This window comes from Aptenodytes patagonicus, chromosome 4 (genome assembly GCF_965638725.1).
Source record: "Aptenodytes patagonicus chromosome 4, bAptPat1.pri.cur, whole genome shotgun sequence".
NCBI lineage: Eukaryota > Metazoa > Chordata > Aves > Sphenisciformes > Spheniscidae > Aptenodytes > Aptenodytes patagonicus.
Genome location: NC_134952.1, coordinates 44023815 through 44049035, shown reverse-complemented (window position 1 = coordinate 44049035; position 25221 = coordinate 44023815). Strand labels below are relative to the sequence as shown.

The 25221-nt window shown below is 39.3% G+C and overlaps 1 protein-coding gene across 7 annotated transcripts in view; it reads left to right on the top strand.

The window, feature by feature from the left end:
* The window catches only part of PALLD (palladin, cytoskeletal associated protein), a 220776-nt gene that overhangs the window by 184324 nt on the left and 11231 nt on the right, over positions 1–25221 (top strand). For 4 of the 7 annotated variants that reach the window (XM_076336551.1, XM_076336554.1, XM_076336550.1 and 1 more), the window contains 6 exons: positions 9878–10013; positions 12423–12524; positions 13095–13145; positions 14629–14850; positions 19879–20028; positions 24841–24935. In XM_076336551.1, the coding sequence (XP_076192666.1) occupies positions 9878–10013; positions 12423–12524; positions 13095–13145; positions 14629–14850; positions 19879–20028; positions 24841–24935 (756 nt within the window). The remainder of the gene's footprint in view (positions 1–9877; positions 10014–12422; positions 12525–13094; positions 13146–14628; positions 14851–19878; positions 20029–24840; positions 24936–25221) is intronic. The other 3 variants (XM_076336555.1, XM_076336552.1, XM_076336556.1) reach the window with 2 other exon arrangements.

Here is a 25221-nt window from a genome sequence, read left to right as displayed (position 1 = left end):
TGAACCTCATGAGGTTTAACAAGGCCAAGTGCAAGGTCCTGCACCTGGGTCGGGGCAACCCCCAGTATCAATCCAGGCTGGGGGATGAAGGGATTGAGAGTAGCCCTGCCGAGAAGGACTTGAGGGTACTGGTGGATGAAAAGCTGGACGTGAGCCAGCAATGTGCGCTCACAGCCCAGAAGGCCAATCGTATCCTGGGCTGCATCAAAAGAAGCATGACCAGCAGGTCGAGGGAGGTGAGTCTGCCCCTCTACTCTGCTCTGGTGAGACCCCACCTGGAGTACTGCGTTGAGCTCTGGAGCCCTCAGCATAAGACAGACACGGACCTGTTGGAGCAGGTCCAGAGGAGGGCCACGAAAATGACCAGGGGGATGGAACACCTCTCCTATGAAGAAAGGCTGAGAGAGTTGGGGTTGTTCAGCCTAGAGAAGAGAAGGCTTTGCGGAGACCTTCTTGCAGCCTATCAGTACTTAAAGAAGGCTTATAAAAAAAGATGGTGGCAAACTTTTTAGCAGGGCCTGTTGTGACAGGACAAGGGGGAATGGCTTTAAACTAAAGGGGAGTAGATTTAGACTAGATATAAGGAAGAAATTTTTTATGCTGAGGGTGGTGAAGCACTGGCACAGGTTGCCCAGAGAGGTGGTGGATGCCCCATCCCTGGAAACATTCCAGGTCAGGTTGGACGGGGCTCTGAGCAACCTGATCTAGTTGAAGATGTCCCTGCTCATTGCGGTGGGGTTGGACTAGATGACCTTTAGAGGTCCCTTCCAACCCAAGCTATTCTATCATTCTATATACTGTGGAATTTATTGAATAATTGTTTAATTTTTCATACATTTCAATGATTTCTTCATTACTAAATCTTAGCACAATTACAGATCTGCTCCTCAGAATCAGTATTTAGTAGGCATCATTCTTTTCTTCAGATTGCTTTTGTGGTAGGAGCAGAATAAAGGTGAAGTAATAAACATTGCAGGTGGAGGTAATTATTTTTGGAGATGGTCAAAGGCAGCATCAGTGAAGTTTTCTGTAAAATGAAGACACAGTGGTTGTATACAAACCAACAGAGTCTTCATTTCTCCTCATGGAGTCAGACCTTCCCTCCATCAGCTTTCTTCAGGCATTTCCTTTCCAGTGTATGTATCATCTTTGTTCTACTTAAAAGAGGAATTAATCCAAGGAGGTGTTGTGCCTCTTGTTACATAAGAGGTAAGACAAAACATTTCTAACTCTCTCTTCCATTCCTGTACTCTGTGAGCCCAAGAGCAGTAAATACCATGCTAATGTTTCAGCTAAGGGTTGACATTTTCCTTGGTTTTGGACCCTGAGACTCTGTGGAAGTGACAGCATTATCTAAACCAGTTTGATCAAATGAATATTCTTTCCAGTTGATAGATTTGGAAACATTGCACTGGGGTTTTTGTTTGTTTGTTTGGGGTGGTTTTTTTATTTTTTTTTTAACAACACGTAGTCTTACAGCCTTGCCTGAATCATGGAAATAGCTACTTGTGAATTTACTACACTTTATTTGGACATCTGAAACATGGAAAGCAGCTTTGTGTCATTAGTACCTACTAATTCACCTTTAAATATTTTAACCATTTATTTGCAACAATTGTATGGTAAATGTTTCAGTTGAATAAAATATATCTCATCTTTCCAGTAAGCTCTAGACACTTTGTAGTGACCAGCATTTTCAAGCTGTGACTGTGGTGGTGTTAGCTGAACGAGCTTTGGGAATAACCTTTTTTTTATTAACAGGGCAGATTTGATAAATACATGTCTTGCCAGAGCATAGTGTTATTAAACAAAAGAGAAGTACTGGTGGAACTGCATAGATAATGAAGTACTTAAGGGAATTATGAACAATCATCAGTTATTTCTGAGGTAAAACCTGGCTGGAGTAAGATTGTTGGATACTGTTCTTAAAAATCTCACTTCGTTCTTTCTTTACCTAAAGAAAACTCTAGGGTGGGTGGATGTGTTGGACTCAGGCTAGCTTTTGGTTACAAAAGTCTTGCAGGGAGCAGAGTTAATGTGACAGAAACCTAGAATTGAGGGGGTTTTGTCCACAGTTAAATGTGTAGAAGCTAGACTCTGGTCTTCACTGTTCATAGGAAAAACAAATTATATCTGTATGAAAATAAGTAAGTATACTTACAAATTCTAGGTAAGCACATACATTGGTAAGTTTACGTGAGCATTTGTGAAAGCAAAATTAATCCCATGAGAAGGATTTAGTGACTATTTAGTGAATATTTAAATAACAAGAATATAAATCCTGCTACAAAAAGGTATGGAGTCATCCAACCTGGAGAAATGGAAACTCTTTCTAAGTATAAAAAACAACTATTGTCAGCTATACATATATCCATTTGAAAGCAAATTAAAAAATTACAGTATTTTCTTAAAGTAGGCACTTTTCCTTACAGTAGACTTTTTCTTAAAATAGGTATCTTCAGTAATATTACCTTAGTCACAAACAGAAAAAAATCTGACTGTACAGAATTGGTGAAAGAACATGACTCTAGATTTACTACTTTCTGGAAAAGAATGGACAATGGAACAGAAAACATTGTTTTGAAGACAAGATTGTCTGAAGTATCTTATAAAATGTAATTAAGTAAGCTGCTTTTATCACTCTACTGCTGTTTCAATGATCTCTAGAACCTTAAATCCAAATCTTAAAGGAGATTCTGTGGGAATCATGACAATAGTAGCATCAGAGAGATCTGCACATTTTTCCCCCTTTGGATCAGAGCTGCTGGTCTGTTCTTGCAGCTGTGTACTGTGACTTGTTCATTGAATTCTGTCTCAAATAGCACTGAAGCAAATATTTTAGTAACCCTTATGTTCCTTGAGTCAGCTAGCAATGATGGTGACCACTCTGAGGAAAAGCTACGCTTCTCCATCTTTTTATCTTACAGCTTTCGACAGTCTCCCAGTACAAATGCCAGCTTTCATTTTAGAGTAAACTGTATTGCTGTCCTATGTAGACTGGACATTTACTTTTCCCATTTCTGTAAGTTATGTCTGTCACAACTGTAAAAAATGGAGGTTGCCTACAGTATGATTGATGTGAAAATAGTGATATGTAGGAGGAAGTACCTTGATTAAGAATTCCAACATCAAACTGAGGAGAAAGGTCAGGGTGGTTTTTTGCTTCTGAGGGAGCTCACCTCATCTCTGTATGCTACCTATTCAGTCATACCTGGAGTTATCCCTGGATCTCAGGAAAATATATCTGAAGACAAGTATTTCTGTAACTGGGAAAATTCCAGCAAATATTAGGGTTTGCATTTATTCCCAACCCCCAATTTTCTTAAGCTATTGCTCCTGTCCATTAGACCATTTTTCTTTAAAGTTTCTTGATTTATTGTGTTGTACCTCCTTTTCCCATGGCTTGGATACTACTTGTGGCTGTTAGACCAACACCTGAGTGGTTTGTCTGTGATATCAGATCACTTCGTGTTGATTGTGCTAAGAACCAGCTCATACTGGGGGCTTTGTTTTTGCACAATGTAACACCTTTTTATTATGTACATGCACGTGATTATCATAAAATACATATCCATATCAGCTTTTTTGAAACACGATGAATGCATGTTTGTTCCACTTGAACTTTGAAATCCAGGTTGTGCCCCAGATCTAATCAATTAAAGTTGCTCAAAAGTAGAGATCAAGGATTTAACATGCAGACACACAGACAGTAGCCAAAATAATTAACCTGCTGTGTCCTGACTATCATTGCATCTGGAAGTCTTAATTTTCAAGATGTTTTTATCCAGTTCTTTTTCTAAATGGTATTTGCAGATGCTTAAGAATGTTGTGAGATGACAAGTGAACTTAACTAAGAGAATAAGTACATATACGTCTCTGTTGAAAAGAGAGAGAGGCTGTTTGCAGCATTGCTTTGCAGCTTTTTTTGGTCTGCAGATTTTTTTTCTTCAGAGGACTTAATTTTATAACTTCCTTATTTTAAGTAGATCTGAATGCCACAGAAATATCCGTGAATGTAAAAACCAGGTACAGTGCTTTATAGTTATGGAGACCTTAACCAGTAGCATTTCTTCAGCTGGAATAAAAGTAATATTTTGGATATATTACCTTTTCTCAGTCCAATATAGGTTTTTCTTCACATGCTTCTGGCAGTTACCTGTTCTTCTCAAGATTTGAGGACTATGAGGACTGTGCCAGCCTTTTCTACATTCAGAGGCAGTCAGTGCTTTAATGATTTCTTCTTGACAGTCAGTTCTAGCATAATGCTGGTAACAATCAGAAATGCAGATAAGATTACCGGTTACAAAATAGGTAGTATTTTTTAAATTGATACCCAAATATGTGGACATCTTTTGAAAAGCAAATGGCACTTATGTATCTATGGTAACCGTTGCAGCATGAGACAGAGGGAAAACTTGCTTGGGTGGGAAAGGAACTGAACAGGAGAATGAAAAAGTAGTAATTCTTTTAATGAGTAAAAATGCATTTTTAAAGATAAGCCTTAGAAAAATAAATTTTTGGTGGTAGGCATGCAGTTTGTAGGTGAGTTGTTCTCTGTGTTATCTAATCATTAAGAAGGATCAAACTTGCTCAGAAATATATATTATTCATGTCAGTCTTGATCCTGTCCAATGCTGAGGCATGATTTTTTTTTTTTTTCTTTTTCAACTACAGTTTCATAACCTTTTCTTGGGTGGTAGAAATAATTGAACTTTTGTTACCTTTGTTTCATTTAGTGCAAGTCATCCTTAGTCAGGTGTGTGCCTCAGGCGTTCCCTTAATTCAGATGTGTGTAACGTCACATTACTGAACAGAGCTGACTCCCGGTCTCCACAGCGTGTATGACAAGATCAGACTATAACCATTTCAATATGCAGCTGCAGCTTCAAAGTTTGTGACCTGTTACAGTGCTTATAGTACCTTTGTTCTTACAGCAAGTGAAAAATGTGTTAGTGAAAAATGTGTGGAAAATGTCTAATGGGCAGGAATTAGCTGTATTTTTGGAAGGCTTTAGTTTTAAAGGAAAAATCAAGTTACTGTTCATTACCTCAGTACCAGAGAATTGATTTGGATTTCTGTGAAACTGAGCCATATTGGCTGCAAACAAGAATTTGTTCTTGGAAGGGTAACAACAGCCAGCCTGTTGCCCTTGTTTACACTGTAAAAGGTACGTAGGAAAAGAGGGAATCGCATCCAGCGTGCACTCTGTGTAATTAAAACATGACAAGTACTGCTGGTTTGGCCTTCTTTCTAAATAAATGTTAGGGCAAATATTCAAAACTAAGGAGAGCCAAGCCGAGGTTGCAAAAATCTTTGCTGTCAAAAATCTCTGTGCGAATTAAGATGACTGAGTTTGGGCAATTTTGTTGCGCCCTTTCTGACCGAAAGACTTGTGTGCTTTTTATCTATGTCTGTATTCAGGCCCTCAGTGACTTAAGCGATGCGTGTTTCAGAGGTGTGTAAAATCTATGTGAATTTCAGCCTGATTCTCAAAGGCTGATAGTTTCTTTGCACATTTGTGGGGGTGGTTGTGTGCTCAAGACTAATGGTGTCAATATCTTGAAATACACCTTCTCCAGCTATCTCCGGCTACCTTAGTACTCACAATATACTCTGAAAATTGCATCAGGCAAAGAATGAACACACAAATACACAAATGAATTGGCAGAATGTTTTGTTTGATATTATCCCTGAGAAAAGACAAAAAGAAAGCTGATGAGTCATAAAGGAGGACACAAATCTTAGGAACTTAATGCATCCAGATAAGGGCATGTAAGGATGGTGAAAAATATTTGCAAAAGCAGCTGAAGAAAGTTTGCTGCTAGGCTGCCTTGACATGTAAACCATCTTTCAAGCTGAATGGATCTGTGCTTCAGAGGATAGATTTACCAAGGACCTTCTATTTGTTGCCATTGCCTTGTAGCCATTTTGAAATTCATCTCAAGAATGCGTGTCTTAAGAGCTAACTTGGTGGGGGGGTATGTATGTGTATATATTTATTTACATATTTTAAAGCGTGTATATGCAGAGAAAGAAAGAGATTCTAAAGAGGGGGTGGAAATAGAGCATCTGCAGGAAGAATTACATTTCCTTATGCACCTCTTCTTTTTTCGTCCCAATTTAAAATAGTCCTGAAAGATAAAAAGAGAGGTTTTCTAAAGGCATTTGAAGAAATTTTGACTGATACTCATTTTTGTAGTTATATTTTTAAACTGACTACTTCCTTGCTTAAATTCTTATTTGTAAATGTAAGTGAAGAGAAGAGAATCTATTTTTCAGGCAAGTTGCCTTGACCAGGTCTTGGTTGACACTTCCACACCCACTGCGCAAAGCTCAGGATGTTCTGGCACATAACCAGAGATCTGGAAGGTTGTTAGGGAGTCTGCCTCTCCTGTTAAAAGCTACCAGGGATCCCCAGGCCATTGCTGAAATATTTGCATACTTTGTTCTTAAATAAAATTCCCTAGCTTCCCTACATGACCTGTTCCAGTGTTTCACTGTTGTTGTTGGAGGATGGAGAGAGGAGAGTTCTACATTGTTTTAGTCTAAGCTAGGCCTGTTGTTCTTCAAGTTTTTGTCTACTTACAATCCTTGATGGACATGGAGAATCATTGAATGTCAGCTATTTTCTGACGTTTTAAGTTTGATTCACTTCTCTATCTTCATTCTCCTCGTTTCCTGACTAAATAAACAAGATATTTGTGTGTGTGTGTGTGTGTGTGACAGCTTCTCACAAAAGCTATGCTTTTAAAACCATCTGACAGTTTTCTTGTTCTAAAATTTTCCCATTTGCTCTATCTTTCCTGAAGTGCAGTGGTAAAACTGGATTCAGTGTCCAACGGCAAGGAATAAAGGAAAACAATGAAGTTTCATGTCTTATGCTAATGTTTCCCAGAATTATATTTCTTTTCCTTTTGAAATAATGGTGTTATTGTCCAAGTTTTAATCTCACAGATTCTTGAGAGATGCTTAATATGTTAATGCTAATTTTCCATTTGCATTGCTGTCATGCTTTGAACATTTTTCCTGAGCTACATCATCATTAGACCACCTCTAGACTAATTGCAAAGATTATTGTAAATGACAGTTGTTACCTGCAAACAAGTTGCAAGCTCTGCAAGTTCAGTGTCATCAGCCGATTTGAGAAATGTGCTTTTTTATTTCACTCTTCCAGTTGTTGAGGTTGAAATACTAAGTACTGAACTTAGTATACATAGACCTTTGAAAGACCTCATTGGTCTATATTCTTTCAGTTTGGTAGGAAAAAAAAATCATTGCTACTCTCTGAATAGCTTTTTCAGACAGTTATGCAGCCATATAATAGAAATTTCAGCCAGATTCTGTTTCCCTGATTTACTAGGGAACTTACTGCAGCTCCTGAAGGCTTACTCAGAAGCCATAAACTGAAGTCTATTAAAGCTACTTCTTTTTGCCTATCTGTATGCCCTTCAACCTGACAGAGAGAGAAATCAGTGAGGTTTGATAGGATTCAATTTTCATTTCCTTATTATCCTACATGGTTTTGAAATGGACTGTAATATTGTTTTCTTACGTTCCGTATGGACAATTGAACTTACTGACTTGTAATTCTCTTGGTACTCCTTCCCCTTTTAAAAATGGGTGTGTTTGCTTAGGGGTTTTTGTTTTCAAAGGTAACTGATGATGCTTCAGAAAATGCTTTCACTTGTTACTAGAAATCCACTCCAGAGCACTTAGCCCATCCCCCTCTTTTCAGGTACTGTTGTGACTTTCTTGGGTAAACTGTACATTTTACCTTTACAGCCTATTGAGTGCCAGGCATCAGCAGGCCTTTTTCTGCTTTATCATTCAAGTATGAATGTGTGTGTGTCCTTACCCAAAAAGTGACAAAATTCAGTTCCATGGCAGTGCTGGGCTGGGAGAGGCAAGAGGCTGGAAGGTGAAGGGAAAGACTGTGAGGAGAGAAACAGATGCCACCTTTCCACTACCTTCCAGCAGTTGGTCCAGCCTTCCTGAGGGACATTACCTTCTGATCCCCTCTTCCAACCTTCTCCTGTCCATTTTACTTCCTTTACATTTTCTTCCTTTACATTTACTGTTCCCAAATTTCTTGACTTATTAAAGCATCTCTTTCTTGAAGAGACCTTACCCTTTCCTCTTAGCATTCTCTTGCCTCCCTGTAAATGGGATAATTTTCCTGACTTCTTCCCCAAAACAGAGTTGAGGAGACTTTCTTTGTTACTTGTGACTGAGAACATCCCCAGCCAAATGCTGAGGGAATTATTCTGCTTGGTGAATGAGAAGATCTCATTCTGAAATGGCTGAATATTTCTAGGGTGAGGGATGTTGTTCTCTGGCTCTTTGTGACATTAGGCAAATGTCTGCTCTTCTTCTGCTGTGATTTAATGTGAAAATGCAGTTCTTTTTATAAGAACTTCACCATTTTCCCATTTTAAATTTACTTTCAGTAACAGAATATGAAATGTTTTAGGAATTTAGACAGAAATGTTTCCAATTATTGTCTTCTCCATTTATTCACTTAATTCCTTTTTGGCTTTGGACAGCATATGTGTATTGTTTCATTTTAACTAATGCTAAAAATTACCATTGAAAACACTTGCTGAAGAATGAATTTTCTCTAACCATGTTATAGAAACGTAGTACCAAACAATATCCAACAAAATTTGTTATCGCTGTATGATTCTTGTTTAACATGTTGGTGCTGGTAATTAAATTACTAAGTTGTGTATTGGAAAGAAGTTTACCCCTTACATGCTGGTCTGATTTTTTCCATCTGTGTTGCCTGTGAGTTTGGCAATTTACCTGATTCAATTCCGTATTTTGCATGTCATTCCCATGTAATGGGCTGAGCCCTATTTAGTAGATGAAGTTAAAAAAAACCAAACCCCAAACTAATATTGAATCGGTATCGGTGTTTTAAATGATAATGTGTGACTTCACTGGAGAAATGGGGTGTGCTACAAGTTTCAAATACTGATAGCAATGTTGATTTCTTCACAACTATGTAAGAACAGCTGATGTCCAGTAGAAACCACCATTCTTGGACATTTCCAGCAATAGAGCCATCATAACATTACTGAAAAGTGTTAAATATTAGCGCAGACTGGAAAAAAAGTTTCCTATGCCATTCCAGAAAATGGGAGCGAGACATCCTGAAAGTGCAATCATAACTTGTAGACTGGTAAAAGGAATAGCTTAGCCTTGTGAATGCAAACTGCTAAATGGGTGCTATTCCACTGTGAAACCCTGCTGCTGAAAACTGCTTTACAGGGATGATTTTTCTTTTTGCCAGTGTAACCTAGACTCTGTGAATGGCTCTTCTTTCAGAAACAACATTTACATGTTGCCTTCCAGGTATGTGTTCACAGAGATATGAAGAATAAACATGAAATTATGCACTGGGTATTGAAAAGCCGTAACAAGGAATTAGTTAATGAATAATATAGGAAATTAATAATTAACTGCCTTGTCTTACATCTTTCTGATCTTTATCCATCTGTTACTTCATAGGAACCTAGTTTATCTTCCATCCCCACTTATCTAGTCATGTTTTCTCTTTCATGTTTCCTCTCACTTTGCTTTATTGCCATTGCTCATCAGTTTCCTCTTTGAGTGTGTGGTGTTTACAGCCACCGCTACACCATCTCAAGCCCTTTTTTAATGAATGCACAAATAAAGCATAGGTTCAACTTTGTCCTTAAACTAACCATGTAATCAGTGATGTGAGTTAGAAGGGACAGCATAGTGAGTAAGATGCCAGACCTCTAATTTCAAAGACACAATGTCATTTTCTTCACTAATAGCAGTGATTCCAGATAAATTCCTAAATACCAATGATTTCAGAAAAGCTCATGAATTTTCCTGTACTGTTTTGCAGGGGATTTCCCAAGAAAACAGGCAGAACTGCTAGGATAGCATCAGATGAAGAGATTCAAGGGTCAAAAGATGCTGTAATTCAGGATCTGGAAAGAAAACTTCGCTTCAAGGAAGACCTTTTGAACAATGGGCAACCGGTATAAAAACATAAAATACCCCGGGGAATGGGCGTGGGCATCATGGGTAGTTTCTCAGATATGCTGCATATAAAATAATTGTTGTAGATTATTTTTATATTTTATGTATTTATTATTTTTAATTGCATCTCCAAAGCTGCTTTCCATAAGAAATGATAGTGTACATTTTGGCCTATCATTCCTTCTCCTGTTGGACAACTTTACTTGGACTTAACAAAGCAATGGAGGTCTCAAAGATTATGAATTCGCATAAGAAGCCTGCACAGTGTGTACCTCAAGGGCTTTTTCAGCCTCAGAGGCCGTTTGCTTTTGACTGTTCATCACTGGGTGGCTTGCTAGTAAGCATATGCATAGCTCTTGATCAGTCCAGGCTCATTCTACCTTTTGCCCAGCGGTTGGACAACAGGGGGAAAGAGTAGCTGGTAAGCGGACATCAGAGGGGGACAAGGCAGTTCATCATTAGAAACAACCCATTAGGAATCAGACGTCATTAGATCCTGTAGTTGTGGGGCTTTTTTGACTAATAGAATAAAAAACAACCTATAGTACTAACTTACAGACTTTATGAAGAATTAAAAATCTGCATGAGGAGTCAAGAAATGAGGTAAAAAGTATATCAAACAACTGAGATGCACAGCCGCAAAGTTCTTCGTTAATTTCTGTGCATTTTAAGATATGCATAAAAGATAAAATACCAAATTCTTCCTGCTCAGAGTTGATGAGAAGCAATCTCCTAAGACTTGATTACAGTTATTAAGGCATTGATTTAAATGTCTTTGAAGCAGGAATCTCTTTTAAGAGGAAAGTAATCTTAAAAATGTAGACTGTCACCCTTGTTTTGTCAAGAAAATGTTTTCAAAAGCACCTGAATGCTTTGGGATACCTTTGTGTCACTGAAAGGTGGTGTGCTTTAGGTTTCTCAGGACCATGCTCAGAAGTTTGCTATGTTTGCTACGGTGTCTGAGATGTGGACTATGGTGTTGTAGTTCAAGACAGCCTATTGAGTCAGACTATCTACTCCACAGCTGCTGGATTCTGGTTCTTAATAAGATAAACAGAGTGAAGTAGGGAAAATGTTCAGAGTGACTAGTGCTGCTGTACTCACCTTTCTCCATTGACTGCATAGGGTTTGGCAGTTTTCTGTAGCAGTTAAGGAGACTCACTTTCATAGTGTGTAAGTTCCCATTTTTTCAAAGGAGGTGGGCTGAGCACGACTGTCAATGCCTATTTTGGAAAGTGAGAGAGGTGTTTGGCCTGGACAAATGAATGGAATGTCCTGAGAAAGCCCATATAGCCTGAGGAAGAGGGGGGAAAAAAAAACCCACCAACAAAAACCAACTGTGATCAGATGATGTGGGAGCTTGAACCAGTAAACTCTGGTTTTGCGCTTGCCTTGAGGCTTTAGCCTTGCAGATTCCTGTCTTGGGTGATTCTGTTTGTGTAATCATGGCTGTGGGCACTTGGAGTGATCACAGAAGAAATTGAAGTGAAGAAAAGTTCATGACTTGCTTAGACATTTGTAACCAAGCCAAGAATGGTACCTAGTTTTCATGAGTCTCAGCCTGCTGATTTAGCTACAATATGGCATCTTTTAAAAATTAATTTAAATGAGCTTTTTAAAAAATGGAAGCATTAAGTAGTTGTAATGTTTTACAATTTCCATTCTTCTTTCATTTTTCTGTTTAAATGAGGCATTTCACCATGTAATGAGTTTGCCTTTCATTCACTGGCATTTTTTTGCAGTTGATTTGTAAGAAAGTGTCTAAGTGCCTGAAATGTGTTATTGAATGTAGAAGGAAAAATAATAATGAAATAATTGAATTGTACACTTCAGGTTTTCTTTTAACTTGCTTTACCTTCTGAGTGTAAATTGTCTTTTATAAGCTGTCTCCTTAATTTCCTAAAAAGTAAGAAGAAATAGAAATAAAAAACCTTAAAGAATATATTTTTCTATAAAGCTGTCATACTTCTGACAAAATAATCAAGTAAGGTAGTATCTCCTTAGCATTTTTGGCAGGGTTTTCTGCCGTGTGGTTCTAGTGTAAAAATTGAGCAGAACTACTAGGAGTAAAATTTGGGATGATTTGACATGCACTTTTTTGATGGCCATGCTGATTTAAGCAGTTCCTATTGCTCATTCCTGCCCAAGTTCCTGGCAAGAGCATGGAAACAAATGGCAGAGTCAGGGCAAGGGTTGCTTAAGCCAGACGAGCCATTTGTAATGCAAAAGAAATGCATTACAAACTGTGGTAGAAAATTTCTGTTAGAAACATATTGCTGCTCTATTTTATTAACATTACTTAAAGCATTGCTTACTGTCTAACAGCCTCGTAGTTCTTAAGGAGAAATAAGAACTTTTCTTTCTTCTTTTTCCTTCCCCTTAACCCACCCCTTTCATTTTTTGTTCAGAGATTAACGTACGAGGAGAAAATGGCTCGTCGATTGCTGGGAGCAGACAGTGCTGCAACTGTCTTCAACATACAGGAACCAGAGGAGGAGCCTGCTATACAGGTGCCACATAACTCTACACTTTCATAGGAAAATAAAAAATTTCTTTCAATTTTTCTTTTTTACAGGCAGTGATTGTCTTAAAAAAAGTCCTATATAAGAGAATAAATATACACAAGGATGGACGGTTTTGATTATAGAAGTCATATGTTATGTATCAGTGAAGTAAACGGGAGGATCACATGCCTATTGCTCAGTTTTTCCATACTGAATAAGGTTGAGAGTTCTCAAATGTCTGCTTTCTGCTTTAAACTCTTCCGTTTATCCTATTCTGTCCTGACCTTTAAGTCTCTCAAGGCAAAAATACATCTACTATCTTGAAACCATCTTCTCTTTATGTGTGAAATCTGCACTTTTTGGATGCAGACCAAAAACACAACAGAAAGTCTGCTTGAAAGGCCTGGTACACGTCCTCTGTTGTTCAGATGCCAGAGTTGCTATTCGGAAGTGTGTAGCATTTGTTTGCTTATGTTACCACATAAAGTACATCCTCCTGCTAAAAACTCTGAGAAACTGTCATGGATGCCTCTTGGTCTTCTTTCTGCCTCTTGATCTTTTTTTGTACCCTTGCAGGAAGCTCGCTCTGTTGGTGCTTCTGTAGTGAGTCCTGTGGATATTCAAAAGGTTAATGTTTTCACCTGTTTCTTGCTCTTCTGCTCGTTTATTTTTTCCCTCTGTTGTCTTTGCCCTTTCCCTTCTACTGTTCTTGGTTAATAACAATACAAGGTCACCTAGCATTAATAACTGAGGAGATTTGGGCTGCACTCCCTTCAGGGTGTTAAAGTTGTTCTATAAGCCTAATTGTCTGAGTGCAGGCAGCTTAACTGCAGTAATGGCGTGCTCCAGTATCTTTCTGCCGTAATATTAACACTGATACTAACTGCCTTGCATCCAAATCAGCTGCTTTTTATATATACCGCGTGTACTTCATAGTTTACTTTTGTGGTAAACTTTCAGGGAACAAAGAAATTAAAAAAAATCTGCAGTTTACAAAGGTATTTCTCTCTTCTTCCATTTTTTTACCATTATTGAGGGTTATGATTAGTTCTGTAACCAGTCAGTGGAAAGACTACATGTCATTCCCAGACTAGAGGCAACGATAGAGGGTGGGTATGTGAAAGGAGGCTTCGTATGAGACGTGTGTTCTATCTTAAATAAAATAAGGGTCAGAGACAATGGCCAAAGGTCACTTGAAAGAGTGCCTGCTGACTGAGAAGAGCGTTGGCTAATAAAGATTTTTTTTTTTTCCCCCCTGCTTCTGAGCTTTCTTACGTTCTGGCATTATCTTTGTTATCACTAAGATTCAAAGCAGGACTTTTGTACTGTGAAGCAGATAGAGTGAACAGTTCAAGAAAGTAAATAACTGTATGTCACAGTAATGTTTCCTAATATCTGAATAGCAAAATTAAACAAGCAGTAGTGTTTTACACTGGATGAAACTTTCCACTCTTCTTTTTATATCTTGAATACTTTTATGATAAATTTTGTTTTTTAAGGAAGAAGTGATACTTTTGGCCAGACAAAGGGGACCATGGCAACAGGAGTAAAGGGAGGCAGCCATCGTGGACTGCCAGTGTTGCCATTTTCTCTTTTTTTTTCTCATTTTTACAGGCAACTGTAAACAAAAACATTTTAGCCTTTTGGTGCAGCCTCCGGTACAGTTCTATGCAAATAGCAGATGTGAACCATATGGTCTTCTGGCCATCTGGAAACAAAACCCACCCTAAATCTGCCTGTACCCTCAAGGAAATATTAGTGTGTTTCTTTTGTCTTTATGAACTGCTTCAGAATACTTTTATTCTTATAGGCTTTTTTTTAAATGGAAAGAAAGCAACCAATGATTTTCCTTCCCCTTATAAGTTAGACCTTAAGATAACATGAAATAAAATTTTGCCTCATACCAGATGTCTTCATTGTTTCATAGGGAAAGTTATTGGAGGCATGGATTATAGTGTTTTTCTTCAACAAGATACAGTTTCCTTTTGTATGTAAAACCTTAATGGATTGTCAAAGATCAGTAGAATAAAAAAAAAAAAATATTAGAAACACACCTTGCTGAGCAATGTGTTGAAGCTGGACACTAATATGTACCTTTCTTGTTTGACAGGAGTATAAAGTCTCCAGCTTTGAGCAAAGATTGATCAGTGAAATTGAATACAGGCTGGAGAGGTCTCCTGTGGAAGAATCAGATGACGAGGTGCAACATGGAGATGAATCTATTGGTAACAGTATGTCACCATATTTTGAGATAAAGCTGAAGCATTACAAAATCTTTGAGGGAATGCCAGTCACATTTACATGCAAAGTGGCAGGAAATCCAAAGCCAAAGGTAAGAAAAGAGGGTAAATGTTTCTAGAAACGCTCTGAAGAGTTCTGTATTGGTACCTTACAGTCAGCCCCTGCACCCTATGGGCTGTATCTTACAGGAACAGCAGACATTCTCTCTTGACAAGAAAGACTCCTAGCTGCTATAAACTGTCAAATCTCTTTTGACATCACTGGAATTGTTTAGATTTATACTAGTCAAAAATCCTACTAGGAGGCTTCAGCTCTTAGTTACTCCCTCCTGAGATTTCATCTCGATTTTTTTTCCTAGAATTAATACTTACGTCGTTTTCAGAGTTACCTTCAGGGTACATCTGTACCACAGAATGCAGTGCAATGCTAGAAAACCCCATGTGAGCTGGCACAGTAGTCCCAAAAGCAACCTCATCAGGTTAACATGGGTTAGCTCAGGCACGGCAACGTGCTAATGCAAAAATATGTTGCTTCTGGTTCAGGAGCCAGCGTGGTATCTCTGCCTTCTTCAGCATTGCAGAGTTTATATATCAATAACATTCAGTCTTGTAGGGTGTGTAGAAAGTTAGAGGAAGGCATAATAAAATACTATAAGCTCCCATATATGCCAGCAGCAAGATGAGGCACGATGGTGAGGTTTTAATGATGAGCTTCTGAGGGAGGGTTGGGCTTAAGAAGCGTTTCCTTTCAACAAATGTAAAAGTACCAGTTGCATGATGTCAGTAGTCTGGAAGAATGCCTTCCTTTGGTAGGTTGTGTTTAACCATTTCAAAAATTGCTTGGCAATCAACTGACTCATTACACAGCAGGCAAACAGCAGTAGCTTCTTCAACTTCCTTGCCAAAACCAGTATCTTCCCCGTGAGGTCCTTGCAGCTCTTACAGTGACCTCTTGTGGATAGAGGCTCTTTTCTTCTTAGACAAGATCAAAGATGCCTTATCTCTTAGATATCTAAGACCTTCACGGCAGCAGCCACATCCAAATCTCTCATTTAGTGTAAGTTTTACAGGTATTTAGGATTTTGAACAGAGATAAATGCAAATGACTTTACATGTCCAATGATATAGGTGTATGATACTGCACAAACTATAAAAAGAAAAATGGACTTTGTCAGGCAGCAGAGAAGGAACAAGAGAGAACTAGAGCTATGTCTACATTAGCAAGTAGTGCAGACCAGAAGCAGCAAATCTGTGGAATGAGATATCCATCCCTGCATGCATTTCAGGAGGTTTTACTTCAGGCTAGCTCTAATCTCGCCCTACAGACTGAAGCAGATGCAGCACATTAGATGTGTTCTTGGAGCACATTTTCTGGCTTAGTTTCATCTGAAAGGAATCCAGTTCTGTGCTCCAAGACCACAACATGATGTGAACCACTGCAAAGTAAGTGGGGCTGATCAGTATAGTCATATCGAAAAAGCACTCCTGCTTCAAGCTGAAGACATACACTGAGAAGATTAGCCCAGTCTGACTGAAACCAAACCTTTGATGTCCAGCATTACTTTTGACATGACTGTACAGAACAGTCTGTTGTGCTGAATAAGGGTGGAAGACAAATGGGTTCGTTGGTGTAGAGGTGCAGTGTGCTGGAGCGATACTCTTTTTGCCTGAGGCTTATGGCTGAATTGCTGGATCGCCTTTTATGAGTCAGCCTTAGTCAACTTAGCCATTCCCTAATTTTCACAGTTTTCAATTAAGGTGTAGTTTCACAGTCATCTTAATCTGATTTAAGACAGATGAAAGGGGATGTCTCCTTTCCCTCACTCTCCTTGTTTTGGTGTTAGAGACTGCACAGCCAAGAAACCACATTGTTAGTACTTCCCCTAAAGCACGGCATTATAAAGGAGTATCTGATGTGAATGCGCTCTGATTCAGATACGATGTTCTATTTTTTTCCTGAAGTGTCAAAGTGTGCACATTAAGAAGTGATTTGCTCTTGCACCTGGGACTATGACCCTTTATTCCGTTCACTTGCAGATGCTTTGTGCGATTTGCTAAGTTGCTTGGAATGGAACCAATTTCAGTCCTGTTGGATGGCTACTTGTTAGCTGGGCTTTGCAAATGTCAAAGGCTGTATCTTCCCCTCATCCGCCGGAGCATGCCAAGATAGCAATTTTGAAATGCTTGATGGCTGAGGGCTGTCCTTCTGCTGTCATTTGTTGAAGCTGGAAGTGTTGCCCCTGAATAAATTCTTTACTTTGGCAAATGAAAAGCTGGAAATAATTTACTAACTTGAAGCTCCTCCCTTCCAAGTATTCTGTCAGCTCTGCCAAGGAATGGCTTTGGGAAGGACTGTGGTGTTTCTAAAATCTGGCATTCATTACAAGGGATTTTTCTAAGCAGGGTTGTTGGCCTGATTATTTTTTCCCCTGAACATGCCATGTAAATTGAATACTGATGTGCAAATTCTGTCTTCATAAATAATGACTTTTTAAATCTGAGTCTACTTCTGTTATAACCTTCAGTGTAACGTAAAACTATTTTCTCATTAAAATGAGAACCTGTGGTGATACAGGAGGGATTGTGGAATGCTTCTTTTTAAGAGCTATTTCTCTTCAGAATTAGGACAATGCCATACAAAAGGTTAATTGAGACATGAATGTTGCAAAAAGCTCGTACTGCTCGCTCTTCACATGGCTGAATATAATTCTTAGTGATTAAAAATGCCTGTGCTGCCCAAGATCAAAAATCCTTTTGTACTGTGTATTCCATTGTATTTCTAGTCATTACACACTGGTTTCTGAAAATCTGGTACAAATAAAAGCAATCCAGCTGCAGTGTTCAGTGCTTACGTAGTTTAATGGTACATTTATTAAAAGGTATCTTAGAAAGAAAATACTTCACTGCAAGGGCCATTGTCTCCAGCAGTGGTAGTGTTTTACTTATTTATTATTACTTATTAACTCCATGTCAGATAAAGGGAATATTAAGAATTTACTCCTCATAAGTAAAAGCCAGTGATGCCAATGCTTTTAAACTTAGTGAAAATGAGTATTGGGCAACATACGCATGATGTTTGGATAGCTGGTTCAGTTAATATTTGCATGTATTTCCATGTAATAATTTCTGGCATGTCTCCTGATATTTCTGATAAGTGCATTGTTATTAAATAATTACTACTTAACGCAGATTTCCAAGCAACGTTATGACACATGTAAAGCATGCAAGTTAAAACTCATTTTTTGCAGCTATGTTGTTACCAGCATCCATTAGCATGTGTATGTAAGTGATCAAATATCTTTTGCATCTCCAGTAAGTGCTCTGTCAGCAGATGAGAAGACATGACTAAATCTTTTGTTAGCACCACAGAGTCTCTGCAAGGCTGCTGACAGGCAAAATGGGAAACAAGTATAACCAGCTATTGAGGAAATGAAATCATTTCTAGTTACGCATAATGCTTGTTAATATAAAAACCATACATGGTAATTAATTTTTAAGGGAAATTTCCACTCATTTTCTCCAAAACATTCTCCATTGTCTTTTTGTGAAATTTAAAAGTATATCCTTAACTTTTCCCCCCAAGTGAATGAATTTAGAGCTTTGAAATGTTGGCACGTATGAAGAACCTGGCATACTAAACTCTATCAGGAATTGTGCTTTGCTTTGTCACTTCATTTTAACTGGAAAGCCGGCACCCTTTCCTCACTGTAAGGCCTAAATTCCCACTTCAAGAATTAGACTGAGGAAAATGTGTGTGTTTTCCTCATGCTAAATAGTCCCAGCAGTCATGCAACCAGGACGAATACGTTTGTTCTACTTTGTAGGAGTTACCCACACAATTTTTACGAGGTTATCTGCACGAGTGACTTCAGAAATGCTGAACGCCACTGACCTTATGGAGTAATACACACTTCAGAAATGACAAGTATATAATGTTCTACTCAAATACTGGTTTGGGGAGCTGACTACAGCCTTCCTAGTATAAAATTTTTCACATATTCCTGTGTGTTTTCATGCATACACCACGTTTTTCTTTGATCCCAGCAGATTTCAGTTTGGGGTTTTATGTTATTTATTTGCTATATTTATAATATAGCAAAAAAAACCCCAAAGCTAGGTCAAAATATTTGAAGTTTTTTTCACCTCAAGTTTGAGGCATTAAAAACGCATACATGTTTTTTGTGTCACTTATGGATTGCTGTAAGATATTATTCTGCATACATCATTTTTTTTGGCTCACTGAAAGTAGGTCTTGGGTCAGCCAGAGAATAAAATTATGTATCAAAAGTAATGGAAAAGACCTCTGATAGATAGATAGTGTAACTGTTCTGTACAACTTGGAACTATACTGGTGGTGGCGTACAATTATTAAAGGCTGTCTGTGTGCTGACTTGCTTTGAAGTACTTCCTATTACTTTGTAAAGCTGTCCATTTCTGTAGATGGCTGTCACATCGGGGTGACACTCTTGGTTTCAGTCACGCAATTGTACTGAGCTGGCCCCTTCGCACACTGGACCGCTCATTGCCAGCCTGAGCGGCTGAACCCCCTTCTGGCTTTTTGGTCCAGTCCAGGCAGCGTAACAGATATGAGGCGAAACTGCTGTTTCAACAGCGAGATCATTGCTTCAATTTTACTCATCATTGAACTAATTATTCCTATAATTACCTACTTTTATGGTTCTATTTTCTGAGAAGAGAGCAAGAGCGTTCTTTCCCCAACTTCTTCAGATTTAAGTGAAATAAAAATTTAAAATTAGTAATCTTCTCTGAAATAGAACTTTTCTCTGTAATGACGTTTGTTTTCAGTTCTTGAGATGTTCAGCTGCTGTTCGGTCCTTGGGATGGGCACGCTGTTCATGCCCTCGTGCCCCTGTAAACTTCTTCGGTAAATGTTCATGCTGCCGTCTTTCTCTTTGAACGATTGCTAATCTGTAACTTGTCTTTTAGTGAAAGCGGTTCATGGAGTGTGGTTCTGCGCTTTTACTAGTTGATCAAACCGGTTTTCTTTTAATGCTTACCAGAGAGGTTTTTGGCAGTTAGGATTCATTAGCGCTGTTAATTGAGAAATGATGACAATGAGCACCCACCTCTTATCAGCTGTGCCTTGTTTTTTCCTGCAGATTTATTGGTTTAAAGATGGGAAGCAAATTTCTAAACGAAGTGATCACTACCGAATTCAAAGAGAACCTGATGGAACTTGCTCGCTGCATACTGCAGCCTCCACCCTGGATGATGACGGGAATTACACTATTATGGCTGCTAACCCACAGGTAAATGAAGGTTTGGCTCTAGAGCAAACATGCTTCTGGACATAAATCTTCAGAAAACTATATCTCATCTTATGTATGCATGATTTAATTAAATGATGAAGTCACCATAAAGTATGTAAGTTAGATTTCTGTTTTCATCTTGCATCAGTAGGGTGGGACCTTTCTATCTCCAGGAGATTAGCAACTCAACAGCAGGTTTTTTCCTATGGTTTGAGGTTTCAGAGGAGAGGGGGTGTTGGTTTTTTTAATCACTGTTCCACCATTTGTTTCAGCTGATAACATCTCAGTATCCTAACTCAGCATGGATAGCATACATACTCTAAAGGGAGGAAAAAAAACCCCAGTTTACCAGCAGAAGTAACCCAATCCAGTGATTTCATTTTTCTTCTGTTGACACTACTCGCTGACTGAGGCCAACTCTTTGAAATGACTAGGAGTGTATCACCCCTCAACATGTTTACGTTAGGCCGTGATCGCGATTCTGTAAGGCAAAAAACTCTAGCACTTAGTATGTGGGGGGGAGGTCTCCCAAATTGTTGATCCCAAAGTCTTAAACAACGTTTTTCTGAACCACAGAGTGTTACTGGTTTTGTAACATTATTTGTTCTTCACAGGCGCAATGCAAGAGCTGAGGTATGCAACAGAAACCCACTAGTGCGTTGGACATAGCTAAACTTACAGTTCACGCATCCTACTGAAGTAACTTTTTCAATCCATTTTTCCAGCAAATTGAGAGGAAAGATTTGCACATGAGAAACCAAGGCAGTAACATAACTTGAGGGATGTAACGAATTATTTTCTTCTGTAGCACCAAATATCTTGCCAAGACCAGGCCTGCAAGTAGAATCACACTGTAAAATAACAAACTGTATCACTGAGACAGAGTTTAATCTAAACAGGAGTGTTGTGCTCTGTTATGAATGTTGCTAGGCTACTTAGCATGACGCTGCCATTTTTGCCTTGCTCTTTGTCAGTCCTGCTCATATTGCAGCGTGCTTGCGAATGTATGGGATTGTACACACAGACGGCACTCAAACGGCAGTTTTAGGCTAGATTCTTACAAATTGCAGTGCTTAAATCTAGGTAGTTTAAATGTTATTTCTACATATACAAATAACAGAAATAAAGAAATAGCATAAGGCCAGGGGAATTCTTCAAGCTGGGAGCTTTTACACATAGATGACCATTGTGTTATGACACTTGGCACCATTTAAATTGTGGAAATTCACAGCAGGTTTTAAAAATGCTAAATAAATACATACGTGCTCAAGGTAGGAAGCAAATCCTGTTCATCTTCCTGTAAGTGTTGTGTTAGTGCGTGTCCAGAGTTCCCCTATGTAGCGCTACTGCGTGATCCAACATCTTAGAGAACTTGGTGAATAAACTGCCTTTGTGTTTGGGCACTGTACTCTGTCCCTGAATATTTAGGGCCTACTTTTTAGCATTTGTTATTCTGGATAATGCTCATTCAATGACACAACAGTGACTTAGGTTATCAGCTCTGGTCATTGATGACACTAGTTTGTTAGTGGGTTTTTAGGTGCGCTAAAATGAGCTGGTTTTGCATCATTCCTAGTTTGGGGATTGAAAGAGCGGTTTTGTTAGATGATAAAATTCTGCATCTGTGCTTTTTCCCCCCTTCTTTGGAGAAGAACCAGAAGCATCCTCCTCTGGCTCCCCTAAACAAAACATCTGTCTGTTTCACCAGGCCCATTCTATTCTTTCTTCACAGTGTAATTCCCAAGCAAACATACTTACCTCTTCCACTATTTGCTTGCTTTTACTATGTGTTTAACAGCACAATGGAGGCAAAGAAGGGCTATGAGTTAACGTACTAGCCTTTCACACTCAAAGATCTGGATTCCAATTCTTTTAAGTCATCCCGAGTGGAAATAATTTTGGCATAGCTTCCTCAATTCTAATGGAAAGTTGTCCACATCTCAAAGCTATCACAAACCTAGGCAAATTTGGCCACCTTTCCTTAAGAAAAGCGAAATACGTAAATATAAGGGAGCCTGCATCAGGATTCTGATGGGCTGGTAGATATTTGCTAGGCTGTTGCTGTGGTTTGGTCATTGCTATTGGAAGCATCAAACTACAAAGCCCAAAGCCATATTCTTAGTTGATAGAAACTGATTTTATTATAGCGAAGGATTAAGTTCATTAAAGCTCTGCCAGTTTATGCCATCTCATGACCTGGACTAATATTACAGGATTTATGTATGTAAAGGGACTTGTTGACACACCTTGGAAATCGCCTGTGGTAGTTAACGTGGCAGGCACCGTTGCCTGTGATGTAAAGCGCAGCGGTCTGGAATTAAGGTTCTGATATGCCTCTGGGGTTTGCAGTAAAATTTGCCATATAACTTAATCCAGAGCAAACTGACCCCGGGCCTAGGCAAACACAAAACCTTGCCCGTTTGAGGCCTTTAGTTACCGGCTACGTCCCTTAACCGAGCTCTTTCCATGAGCTGTATGGGCTCAGGTCGGGTCCTTATTGTCACCGTCTTTCCTTTTACCCTATTCTCTCCACTGCTTTGCACTATGCACCCACAGTCCTCCCTCTGGGTTTCCCTTATTTTCTAGGCCATCTTCTCATGAATTACTTCCCACTCACCGCTTCCTTCCCACTCATCCCATGACTTTTCCAAATCTTTGGCTTCCTGCTTGTTCTTCCCTGTCCAAATTCTTACTGTCCTTTTGTGTTTCCATTTGTGATGCCTTCATGTATTGAGATAGATACGCAGCAATTACCCCAAAATGTGTGAATTCATCACCTGCCAGAAAAAGATTAATATGCAGTGGTGCCTAAAATAGAAATGTATTTGTTCCAGATGTCTTCAATGGTCTTGTAACACAAAAAAAAGCGCTTTTGCTTAAGAAATTGCTGCAGGTCGTGCACAATGGCTTCTTTTAACGCAAATATTTTTCTTGTGGACTAAATGGGTCATGGGAATAAAAGCGGGACACAGAGGCTTCATTTCTGACAGTCCAGCAGCAACACAAAAGTCATTGCCATTTGAAGGCTGCTTGTGACCCCAGTGAAATTGTTTTTTGATGGACTTTGGCCAGTTGCTAATGAACGGCTAGCGTCTGCAACCCCCAAATTACTGTGACAAAAATATTTGTCACTTTTACGATGACAGACTTGAGTGTGGAGCTCCCAGCTCAGAACTGAAATACACCGCAAAGCTGATGCGGATGTTGCCTTACTGCTACCAGTCCAGGGGGCCGAGGGACAGACGTACATCTCCTATACATTTATCAAAGAGCTATTTAAAACTATCATTTTTCAAAAGTTATTACAATTTTTACACTGTTATATAAAAGTATATAAACTTTTACTACAGTATTATTTTTATGCATAGATTTTATATTTGTGTCTATTGTGTATACTTATTAATACCACCAGGTGCTTTTACCCCTTACATGGTGAATTCTACAGAGCCCTGGATGTCAGCAGTTCTGGCTGCAGGCAGTCCCATCCCAAATTTGCTACTGCTAGTGCTTGTGGTGGACAATCTGTCTTCTAAAAACCTAAGTAAAACAAAAAAGGGGACCAAATACAACAGAGCCCATGTTTTATTTATCGGTCACTGGAAACGGCCTAAGACGACTGAACTATATCTTCAGCGTCCACCAGTGCGGTTGTGTGCGTCGGTGCAATTCCTACCCCCAAACCAGGCTCGCTCTTCAGAGAGGACCTTTTAAGTACTTGTACAAGTCTTTCAGTTTTTACATTCGGGGGTGGGGTGGGTGGGTGGGTGTGGGGGGGTGTTTGAGCCGTGGGCCCACCAGATCAAGTGGATTGATCCACTTTGGAGGCAGCAGCTCCGTCATTAACCGCCAACGCTTACCAAGTGCCATTTTCAAGATCTTGAACTAGTTGTTGTCTTTCTGTCCACTCGCCATACACAGAGAAACCCCCCACCCACATAGAATCATAGAATCGTTTGGGTTGGAAGGGACCTCTAAAGGTCATCTAGTCCAACCCCCCCTGCCCTGGGCAGGGACATCTTCAACTAGATCAGGTTGCTCAGAGCCCCGTCCAACCTCACCTTGAATGTTTCCAGGGATGGGGCATCCACCACCTCTCTGGGCAGCCTGTGCCCGTGTTTCACCTCCCTCAGTGTAAAAAATTTCTTCCTTGTATTTAGTGTAAATCTACCCCCCTTTAGTTTAAAGCCATTCCCCCTTGTCCTGTCGCAACAGGCCCTGCTAAAAAGTTTGCCGCCATCTTTCTTACAAGCCCCCTTTAAGTACTGACAGGCTGCAAGAAGGTGTTCCCGAAGCCTTCTCTTCTCCAGGCTGAACAACCCCAACTCTCTCAGCCTTTCTTCATAGGAGAGGTGTTCCATCCCCCGATCATTTTCGTGGCCCTCTTCTGGACCCGCTCCAACAGGTCCGTGTCTGTCTTATGCTGAGGGCTCCAGAGCTGGATGCAGTACTCCAGGTGGGGTCTCACCAGAGCAGAGTAGAGGGGCAGAATATAGTCAATATACTGCCTTAAGGACTTAATTGCCAGTGGTACTAATAATCTTTTCTAAAAGAAAAACTTCCCGGTGGACCATTTTAACCATGATTGTCTTATAGTCACAATTATTCCAGCCTGTTCTCTGTTAGCTTGGAAGCTGACAAAATAGTTTAGTATCAGAAGGCGTCTTGACAAATGTTTTTCAATGACTTTCTGAAAGAAGAGATTGTATTACAGACTCTGTAACAGGTGAGCAAAAAAGGAGAGATCAGGTTGAACATTTAGGAATATTACATGCTCTAAGTCTTTAATGTTCCTCTTCTCCATCATTGTAACAGGGCAGAATAAGTTGCACGGGCAGGCTGATGGTTCAAGCTGTAAATCAAAGAGGCCGCAGTCCTTGGTCACCTTCTGGTCAGCCTCATATGCGAAGGTACGACTCGGTGCTTTTTCTTTTTCTCCCCCCCCCCCCCCCCCTTTGTTTTCTTTTTCTTTTAATAATATGTGTTTTGCAAAATTATTATGGTAAGATAAAGAATGTGAAGTAAGAAGGAAAGTTAAAAGCATGGCATTCAGGAAGAAATGTGACCTCTGCTGTCTAAAAATTTCTGCAAAGCTTGCATACTCAGAAGTATAAGCAACCTCTGAACTGACGTGACTGTTAAGTATCTTTAACTGTGCCTGTCTCCTCCTCCTTTCTTTGTGATGTTCACTAATTA